At 42.5% G+C, this 11,591-nt stretch overlaps 1 protein-coding gene across 1 annotated transcript in view; it reads right to left on the bottom strand.

The window, feature by feature from the left end:
- LOC115145396 (myosin light chain kinase family member 4-like) overlaps positions 1-11,284 on the bottom strand; it is a 68,196-nt gene extending 56,912 nt beyond the window's left edge. The window contains exon 1 of the mRNA XM_065003222.1: positions 10,977-11,284. Coding sequence (XP_064859294.1) covers positions 10,977-11,032 — 56 coding nt within the window. The 5' untranslated portion in view covers positions 11,033-11,284. The remainder of the gene's footprint in view (positions 1-10,976) is intronic.
- Between the last annotated feature and the right edge of the window lie 307 nt (positions 11,285-11,591).

Consider the following 11,591-nt stretch of genomic DNA (forward strand, 5'->3'; position numbering starts at 1 on the left):
TTAAAAATCATACAATGTGATTTTCTGGATTTTTGATTTTTTAGATTCCATCTCTCACAGTTGAAGTGTACCTATGATAAAAATTACAGACCTCTACATGCTTTGTAAGTAGGAAAACCTGCAAAATCGGCAGTGTATCGAATACTTGTTCTCCCCACTGTATAATGTATGTCCCGGCAGGCCAAGTTATTCTCTGCCTGCCTCTTCTCCAATCCGAGCGGCTATTCACCGCAAACCTAGAACCTAATGCTTCAATATATCTTAAATATGTATCATTTAACTTTTTAAATGTATTAGCTTTTATATGTGGCATAAATACAACCAGTCACAATGTTTTAATCTAAATAGGCTACTACAAAGGACTCCTGTAGGCATGCATACGTTTGTCCAAAATATACTGAAGAAGAATATAAACACAACATGCAACAATTTCTAAGATTTTACTGAGTTCCAGTTCACATAAGGAAATCAGGCCCTAATCTATAGATTTCACATGACTTGGCAGGGGCACAGCCTGGGAGGGCATAGGCCCGCCCACTGGGGAGCCAGGGCCCAGCCAATCAGAGTGAGTTTTTTTCCCACAAAAGGACAGAAATACTCCTCAGCAATAACTACAAATGAAATAAACATTTTGGGATGGAATTTTCTTTGCTGGACATGAGACTGTGAAAACACCAGGAAATCAGCTAAAATGTATTTTAATTTAAGATGTTCTGAAGTATTCCTATGCAAAATAGAGAGACACGTCATTGTAATCAAATGCAAGGTTTGAAATGATTATGTTTTAGTGAAATATCATATCTATTTGGGCTTTTTGTGGTCAATTTGCAGTCTACAAATGATTCGTAATTATGTTCCGGCACCCCGACCATCCGTTTAAGAACAAAATTGGCTGAATCTGGTTGATGATCCCTGATCTAAAGAATAAGCTACAGACAAGCCAGAACAAACTTGTTAGAATTGTACTTTGGCACTGAACAGTCTAAGCCCTGTCTAAACCAGGGGAGAGGGGTTCTAGTAAACCATATAGATTTTTTTAAGAAGGTTATACCGAAGGATAATTTTAAGATCCCTTGAAGTATAACTAAAAATAATATTTAAAAAAATATTTGATGAAACATTTTATTTGGCCTTAGTGCTATTAACCCATACAAACGCATTGAATAACAGATTCAATACTTGGAACAACAGATAGCCCCCCCAAAAAAAAAATCTAAAGGAAATTTGTTCTGAAGTGTATTTCCTATTTCTATATTTAACCCCTTATTTTTTATATAATAATATATAATGTACTTCCATTCATTTTTTTTCAACTAGTACCGGGGGTTAGGGTTAGACAACTAGTACCGGGGGTTAGGGTTAACCAACTAGTACCGGGGTTAGACAACTAGTACCGGGGTTAGGGTTAAACAACTAGTACCGGGGGACTAGACAACTAGTACCGGGGACCGTTAGACAACTAGTACCGGGGTTAGGGTTAAACTAGTACCGGGGGTTAGGGTTAGACAACTAGTACCAGGGGACCGTTAGACAACTAGTACCAGGGGACCGTTAGACAACTAGTACCGGGGGTTAGGGTTAGACAATGAGTACCGGGGTTAGGGTTAGACAACTAGTACCGGGGGACCGTTTTCAACTAGTACCGGGGGACCGTTAGACAACTAGTACCGGGGGTTAGGGTTAGACAACTAGTACCAGGGGTTAGGGTTAGACAACTAGTACCGGGGGTTAGGGTTAGACAACTAGTACCGGTGGTTAGGGTTAGACAACTAGTACCGGGGTTAGGGTTAGACAACTAGTACCGGGGTTAGACAATTAGTACCGGGGGACCGTTAGACAACTAGTACCGGGGGACCGTTAGACAACTAGTACCGGGGGACCGTTAGACAACTAGTACCGGGGTTAGGGTTAGACAACTAGTACCGGGGTTAGGGTTAGACAACTAGTACCAGGGGACCGTTAGACAACTAGTACCAGGGGACCGTTAGACAACTAGTACCGGGGTTAGGGTTAGACAACTAGTACCGGGGTTAGGGTTAGACAACTAGTACCGGGGTTAGGGTTAGACAACTAGTACCGGGGTTAGGGTTAGACAACTAGTACCGGGGTTAGACAATTAGTACCGGGGGACCGTTAGACAACTAGTACCGGGGGACCGTTAGACAACTAGTACCGGGGGACCGTTAGACAACTAGTACCGGGGTTAGGGTTAGACAACTAGTACCGGGGGTTAGGGTTAGACAACTAGTACCGGGGTTAGAGTTAGACAACTAGTACCGGGGGACCGTTAGACAACTAGTACCGGGGTTAGGGTTAGACAACTAGTACCGGGGACCGTTAGACAACTAGTACCGGGGACCGTTAGACAACTAGTACCGGGGTTAGGGTTAGACAACTAGTACCGGGGGACCATTAGACAACTAGTACCGGGGGTTAGGGTTAGACAACTAGTACCGGGGGTTAGGGTTAGACAACTAGTACCGGGGGTTAGGGTTAGACAACTAGTAGCGGGGGTTAGGGTTAGACAACTAGTACCGGGGGTTAGACAACTAGTACCGGGGGTTAAGTCTTATGAGGCCTGTGAATAGGGAGCCACTTAGAACGCAGACCAGAACAGACCGCAGAGAACCTCAGGGACCTTAGTACTTCTCAAGGGGGCTTTGGGTCACCCCAGGGGGAGGTGACTGGGGATCACCTGCTTTAAAGAGGGTTATTTTGGGGCATCAGAGGGGCAGAGTGGTGGCAGGTCAAAGGTTGTGGACAGAGGTTAAAGGGGTTAAAGGAAGGCATGCTATCACCAGAAATGGAAAACTCCATTGGCAAAAGACAGTTTGTTATAAAACAGTCTGGGAGAATGTGGGATAGCAACAAAGTGCTAAATATAGGATTGACATACAGAGAAGAAAAATGTGAGACAATGCTTTTCATAATGTGTGTATGCGTGGTAAATGTTTGTGTGTGTGTGAGCGAGAAATAGAGCGCGCTAGACGGAGAACAAGAGAAAGAGTCTAGAGACTTTGAAGGGGTCTATGAAGCTCTGTGCTTAACGATGGGATCTTAAGCACAACAAACACGTATCTGTATTTGTAAACTTAGCAAAAAAAGAAATCGCTTTTTTCAGGGTCTTGTCTTTCAAAGACAATTCGTACAAATCCAAATAACTTCACAGATCTTCATTGTAAAGGGTTTAAACACTGTTTCCCATTGTTGCTCAATGAACCATAAGCAATTAATGAACATGCACCTGTGGAACGGAGCTTGCAGACGGTAGGCAATTAAGGTCACAGTAATGAAAACATAGGACACTAAAGAGGCCTTTCTACTGACTCTGAAAAACACCAAAAGAAAGATGCCCAGGGTCCCTGCTCATTTGCCTTAGGCATGCTGCAAGGAGGCATGAGGACTGCAGATGTGGCCATGGTAATAAATTGTAATGCCCGTACTATGAGACGCCTAAGACAGCGCTATAAGGAGACAGGACAGACAGCTGATCATCCTCGCAGTGGCAGATCACTTGTAACAACACCTGCACAGGATCGGTACATCTGAACATCACACCTGCAGGACAGGTACAGGATGGCAACAACAACAACTGCACAGGATTGGTACATCTGAACATCACACCTGCAGGACAGGTACAGGATGGCAACAACAACTGACCGAGTTACACCAGGAACGCACAATCCCTCCATCAGTGCTCTGACTGTACGCAATAGGCTGAGAGAGGCTGGACTGAGGGCTTGTAGGCCGGTTGTAAGGCAGGTCCTCACCAGACATTACCGGCAACAACGTTGGCTATGGGCACAAACCCACCGTCGCTGAACCAGACAGGACTGGCAAAAAGTGCTCTTCACTGACGAGTCACGGTTTTGTCTCAACAGGGGTGATGGTCGGATTTGTGTTTATCGTCGAAGGAATGAAGCGTTACACTGAGGCCTGTAATCTGGAGCCGGATCTATTTGGAGGTGGAGGGTCCGTCATGGTCTGGGGCGGTGTGTCACAGTATCATCAGACTGAGCGTGTTGTCATTGCAGGCAATCTCAATGCTGTGCGTTACATGGAAGACATCCTCCTCCCTCATGTGGTACCCTTCCTGCAGGCTCATCCTGACATGACCCTCCAGCATGACAATGCCACCAGCCATACTGCTCGTTCTGTGTGTGATTTCCTGCATGACAGGAATGTCAGTGTTCTGCCATTGCCAGCGAAGAGCCCAGATCTCAATCCCATTGAGCATGTCTGGGACCTGTTGCATCGGAGGGTGAGGGCTAGGTCCATTCCCCCCATTAATGTCCGGGAACTTACAGGTGCCTTGGTGGAAGAGTGGGGTAATATCTCACAGCAAGAACTGGCAAATCTGGTGCAGTCCATGAGGAGGAGATGCACTGCAGTACTTAATGCAGCTGGTGGCCACACCAGATACTGACTGTTACTTTCGATTTTGACCCCCCCACCCCCACCCCTTTGTTCAGGGACACATTATTCCATTTTCTGTTAGTCACATGTCTATGGAACTTGTTCAGTTTTTGTCTCAGTTGTTGAACCTTGTTATGTTGATACAAATATTTTTGTACCCAGTTTTGGCCCTGACTGGCAGCTCCCAGGCTTTTAACCCAGAGTCTAATGTGTAGATCTGATTAGCAGCTCCCAGGCTTTTAGCCCAGAGACTAACGTGTAGATCTGATTAGCAGGTCCCAGGCCTTTAGCCCAGAGACTAATGTGTAGATCTGATTAGCAGCTCCCAGGCTTTTAGCCCAGAGACTAACGTGTAGATCTGACTGGCAGCTCCCAGGCCTTTAGCCAGAGTCTAATGTGTAGATCTCCAAATACCCCGGACTAATTGACGACACTATCCAAACATGAACACAGTTTTACCAGAAAGATCCCAAAGGAGGCCAAGTAGATTGTTTGTCCCTTAGAGGCCCTCAAAGAGAGGATGTGTGATTGCGTGACGTTATCTCTCTAACTGACACTGTGACAGAGTCCACTTCACTAATTAATAGTAGGTTAATGCCAAATAAATTGAATATAATATGTGAGCCATCAGCAAGTTTATTTTCTCCATTCAAGCCAACAACATTCCTCCACACACGCACGCACGCACGCACGCACGCACACACACACACACACACAGAGATCAGAGTATCACAGTATCATCACCATTACTTTTACTGAAAGGCTGGACTGGGGGTGTATACGATTACAACACCTAAATGCTTGATAACCTAACCCCAAGTCTATAGGAATGCATGTATGCGGCAAACAAACATGAAGGCACATGAAACCATCTGAAACCATCTTCAAAGAGTATCTTAAATCATTCCACAGCAAGCCCCCCCCCCTCCCATTTTGTGAACTAACACTTGCACTTGACTCTTTCCCTCTTGGTAGCTCTTACCTTGGTAGCTCTTACCTTGGTAGCTCTTACCTTGCTGATAGCTAAGTCTCTTTCTTCTCTCTCTACCTATCTCTTCTATCTCGCTCACACACACACACACACACACACACACAAACACACTCGTTCCTCAGCCTTCACGAAGGCGACTGCCAAGCAACCTTGCGGAAAAGTGTAACTGTACCCGTCTCCTCCCAACCAATGTACTTTTCCATTCCACGGCAGAGAACAAAGCAGAGTGTCCTTATTTTAGTATGCAGCAGATGGACTCACATTCGGCATTACCAAAAATAATCACGATGGAATCTCACATTCAGATCTGTTGTGAAACTGTTGCAGTTGTAGGTGTTGATGTTGTTGTTGTTGTTGTTGTTGTCTGCATTATACTGTAACTGTTATAGCACTCATTTGCTCCATTATTATTTGCAGTACAAGTAATTATATTGACAAAGTAAAAAAAGCGAGGTATATTGAACTATAAGAGGTGGAGAAGTAGATAATATAGCATCTGTTATCATTGCATTTCAAAGGTTCAATTCAGCAAGGGTTCAGTACTGGCAGTTGAATAATTATTAGCTTCAAATATTCAATGATTTGTGTTGTCATATAATCTTAAAGGTGAATTCCCTCAAATGTATATGTGTCTTTCCTGTCAGTGTGGCCTGCTGACTACCTTCAGAGTACCGTGTTACAAACAGCAGAGCCTTCCCGATTGGTTTTTGTTTTTGAGTTGAAATGTAAATTATATAACAAGAGGTCACATGCATGCAAATATTTTTGGGGGGTTCATAACAAGGTTAATATTCCTCACTAAGGGCTATACTGTGTGCCAATAGTTTTAAAAATCGATTAAATGTTCCTTGGGGCACCATTAAATCTACAAACTGTGAATGTTCCTGTGCAGAGTTTATTGTTAGCTTCACCTTGCAGGGGATGAAACCAACACCGGAGGGAAATAGGTCCCAGCTAGCGCATTTGGTTCCTTTGAAGTTGTGGGAATGCATGTTTTTGGTTTCACTTTGGTTGTAGGGACGAAGCCATACATTTGCTGACGGGTAAAACTGAAAGAAAAGATCCCGCACATCCATCCTACATCCGTCCTACATCCGTCCTACATCCATCCTATTTCCCAAGTAAAAATAGCTTTTCAATGACCAAAACATTATAATATTTTTATGCTATTAAAATGTTCCGAAATTAAGAAATTGTACCTTTTCTCTCATCTCTAACTATCAGGAAGACGGGGAGCTTAAATTCACGAGCTCACCTTGACTGATAGCTCTTTGAAACGCCCATGTGGTCGTTGCCAGGCAACAAGGTAAACAATGGCCACATGGAATTGAAGACAAGGCTAACAATGGGCGACATGTCACTCCGAGCTTAAATAGTATGCCTCAACAAATGTTCTCCTCAAAATAATCTCATGGTCAACAGAACTGATCATGGACTGTTGGATATCAGGTAAAAAGCAGCGATACACAACTGCATTTCTATTGTTTTGTAACTCATTACAGAATACAGTTCAGTGATACCTAGCTTCATAAGAATTAGTAAAGCCCGGGCCACCTTAAAAACTTAGACATTGAGGGAATGTACATGAAAACAGTATACAATTAGTGTCCTCGACAATATATTGGTGCCTCTGCCATAATTATCATTATAAATTACAATTTGTTCAGAATTGTATTCATTGATCAGACATTTATTTGATCATTTACAATTGGCCAGCATAGCTGAAATATTGATCAACATTAACACTAATGATAAATAAAGTTGAGAAATAATGGTGAGATATAATTTGACATAAAATTATTTTTAGAGGCATTAAGCCTAATATAGGTACCCGGCCGGCCTACAGTATGCAGGACCCATTGATTTGTATCATTTGTAACACTCATCTCCCATCCGAATGCTTGGGGGAAAAAACTATACAAAGTCATATTTTTTTTACCCTTTATTTAACTAGGCAAGTCAGTTAAGAACAAATTCTTATTTGGCCTAGGAACAGTGGGTTAACTGCCTTGTTCAGGGGCAGAACAACAGATTTGTACTTTGTCAGCTCGGGGATTCAAACTTGTAACCTTTCGGTTACTAGCCCAATGCTCTAACCACTAGGCTACCTGCCACCTCTACACTCTAACCACTAGGGTACCTGCCACCTCTACACTCTAACCACTAGGGTACCTGCCACCTCTACACTCTAACCACTAGGGTACCTGCCACCTCTACACTCTAACCACTAGGGTACCCTGCCACCTCTACACTCTAACCACTAGGGTACCCTGCTGCCCGTATCGTATCATATCACATAAAAGTGAATTACTTAGGCTTTATGAGATGCAACCAACTACAGAGATTGAAGGGGGGAGGAGAGGGATAGGAGGGGGACCCATATACCCTGCTTCAATCAAGCAGGCTTCAGTCACCCACTTGGCTTCAGTAAACCCCAAAATTTAAGTGGGAGGCAAATCCAACGATGGCCTCCTCCTTATCAGTCCTCTCACACTGGGCAGCAGGAGTGACATGCACCCCGAAAATATGAGGAAGTACAAAGTATGTGAGGATGGCTGGGGGGTGGTCAGGAAGGCGACTAGGCCCCCTACTGGAAGTTGGATGATTTGGCATTTTTCAAAGTAGGGGGGTTACCTGTTGAACATGGCATGTGTGTATTATAACTCAGGCTGATCTGAAATCCCGCAGATGCAGCCTTGGACTGATTCATGTAAATTCCAGAAGTTATTTTCGATAATGGATTTTACTGTAACTCCGGCCTTTCAAACCAACGTGGACGTTCTGGTTAAACTGAATCTTGGCTAAAGAAGTCTATTAAGGACTCTGATGTGTATCTGATTGGTTATAATGTTTTAAACTGAATCTTGGAGAAGTCTATTAAGGACTCTGATGTGTATCTGATTGGTTATAATGTTTTAAACTGAATCTTGGAGAAGTCTATTAAGGACTCTGATGTGTATCTGATTGGTTATAATGTTTTAAACTGAATCTTGGAGAAGTCTATTAAGGACTCTGATGTGTATCTGATTGGTTATAATGTTTTTAGATTATAGAGTTGGCAGAGGAGGGGGTGTCGCCATATACATAAAGAGATATTTAAATGTGTTGGTATCCATCACAAACTCTGTCCCTAAGCAATTCGAATGTCTAGTCCTACATGTGGGACTTGGTAAAAATGGCAATCTGAAGCTAGTGGGAATTTATCGCCCTCTCTCTGCCTCCATACTGAGTTCTTAGAAAATACAATTGTGTGACCTGCCGTCTAACCATGCTCAATCTGATTTACTGATAGTGAGTGATCTTAATCTAGATTGGTTGATGCCAGCATTTGATGAGCTGAAATATATTTGTACCTAGCTAAATCTAACTCAGCTGATAACTCAACTAATTCACCCCAACTTTAAACACGGCTAGATGGACTGATTCTATGTCTGATTGGCAGTCCTTCAGAGATTTGAGAAATAGACATCTATCCCTGGTTAAAAAGTAAATCAACAAATGCCTTGAGTTGTGTCTCAGAGAGTGGTGGTAATCCAGCCAATTTCTGGAGAAGTGGTCAAATATTTGAAACAAAACTCCAACCCCTCATTGCCCCAGCAGGTTTTGACAGCCTGTGGTCCCTAGACAAAAATGGAGCATTGTAATGCTTTTAATAGCCATTTTGCTTCAGCTGGCCACCGATTTATTTTCATTTCAACCCTTTCATGTCTATGATGTATGAAGTGCTGTGTTAAAAGATTGATGTAAAAAAAAAAGCATAGGGGCTGATACACGTGATCCCTTCTCACTGCAGCTCTCTTCCCCACTTTGTACAGAACCACTGACCTAGATGTTTAACTTGACAGTTGTTTCCGGTCCCTAGGATCTGGAAAGCGGCACATGCCTTCCCCCTACATAAAGGAGGAAATCCTCCCGTACATAGATAACTACTGTCCAATTTCCTAACGATCTTGTCTTTCCAAAGTTTTAGAATCCCGGACTATCTCTCAGTTAAGAATGTGCACCAATCCAGTTTTAGACCAGGACATAGTACAGTTTCAGCTGCTACACTTTTAGATTAGGTTTTAAATTGCTTGGATCATAACAATCATTGTGCCGCCTTATTTATAGACCTTTCCAAGGCTTTCGATACCATTGACCATCACATTCTCATCCAAAGGTTGACTGATATAGGCTTGCGTCAGGCTTCTTGTAAGCGGTTGGAAAAGTATCTGTCAGACAGGCTATTTGAAGGTAATTAAATAGCATTCTGAGAACATTCTCTCAATGTTGCGGAAAATGTGCTATGGTTATTATTGAAAGTTTTCTTCACACTCAAATTTTATTTTTATTACACTGTTATCTTATTTGGGGTAAACATCTTTGAAGTCTAAGCACAGTAGGACACATGGACATTCATTTAGGCATTAATCATGGAAAACACATATTTTGACAGAGTGAGATTCAAACCTATGATCTTCTGTTCTCTACCCCAGGAATTAGACCACTGCACCACCAGGATGGAGCTACTATGCCATGTTTTTTTATGCATACAAAGCTGTTCATTTTAGCACACCTGAACATACTTAACAAGAGAGAAGTTAGAGATAGTTTTGTTGACACTGAGAACGGAACATATATGTTTTTAAATAACATTCTTAGAACGTTTCCTGAACGTTTTCTTGTGATTTTTATGGAAAATTCAAAGATGGAATTGAAAGCTTTTTGATGTTAATATGTAGAGTTCCATTTTCTTTTTACATTTCCAAAATATTACCAAGAACTGCCATAATAGACAGCCATATATTCTCTGGACATTTTGAGAACATCGCTTAAGTTACACAATTTTTGAGCACATTTCCAGAATGTAGTAAAAATATTACCATAAATAGAACTACTTGTGGAATGTTCTGTGGAAGTACTGAAACTCCCACAGAAGAACGTTGTTTCTTAACATTCACGGAATCATTTGAGAATATTACCTAAAATAGAACCATGAGGAAACATGTAGGAAACGTTAGGCAGTAGTACTGACTTTAAATAGAACCATGAGGAAACCTGTATGAAATGTTATCCTTAAGTACTGAAAATCCCACAGTACTTTTCTTAACTATTTTAGAAACTTCAAACCAATTTAAACGAAATGTATCCATGTTGAAACTTTTAAGAAATGTTCTGTTAACGTTAAATGTGCTGAGAATGTTCCGAAGACAAGCAACTGTCCTGCACCATTCCAAGAAAGTTGTGAGATGGTTGTATGCAAAATAATCATAGGACAACGACACTCTCACCAAGCTCTAAGAAACCCATGGATTTCAGAACGTTATTTGCTAGCTGGGGTGTTAACGTTCATAGCATTGTTATTGTGCATGCATGGGATTGCACAGAACCTCTGTAGAATAACAGAGACCAACACAGAAACAACAAAAGCTAACAAGAGTTTAAACCTAAAGGGCTCTAATCTATTTCCATACCAGAATGCAAATATGTTTAAAAAAAAGTCAGACTGAATTATTGTTTGGCATTATCAACGTCTTCTTTTTCCAGTTATCACAGCCCATTTGTAAAAGCTGGATTGAGTGACACTCACCCCTGGTATTTCGGAACATCAGTAATGCCCAAAATCTTCTTCTCCTTCCCTCCCATATCTCATCGATATATGGAGTTCCTCTTTCTCTTCTGTCCACTGTTTCTGTCCCTCTCTCCTGGGATGAGCAGTGGGCACAGTAAGATAAACTTCCCAGCTCAGTTGAGCACTGGGGTGACGGGTAATAGAATAGTATTTGTCCCGTTTGTGTGTTTAGTAAGACAACTCGATGTACAGGGCTGGAGTTAGTGTGATCTGTAGTGGCCCTGAAGGGATAAGAATCAATACTATGGAGGGGGTGAGGAGGAATATAGTGGGATGATGAGGTTGGGGGGTGAGAAGGAGGGGTACAGAGGAGAGGAGGGGCAGGAGAGGTATATAGAGAGAATAGGGGTTAAGAGGGGGAGGAGGGGTATAGAAGCAGGAGGTGGAGAAGGAGTGGTATAGTGGGAGTAGGGGGGGCAGGAGGCATACAAACTAGAGGAGGGTTTATATATCTGCACCCCTCCAGGACCACAGGAACAGATGGGAGTGAGGAAGTGTTCCAGGGAATGTGGCTTGTTATAATGGAATGCCTGGAATGCTGTAGCGCCATGTGTCTCCCAATGGGGGAGAGGG

This window comes from Oncorhynchus nerka, linkage group LG17 (assembly GCF_034236695.1).
Source record: "Oncorhynchus nerka isolate Pitt River linkage group LG17, Oner_Uvic_2.0, whole genome shotgun sequence".
Taxonomy (NCBI): domain Eukaryota; kingdom Metazoa; phylum Chordata; class Actinopteri; order Salmoniformes; family Salmonidae; genus Oncorhynchus; species Oncorhynchus nerka.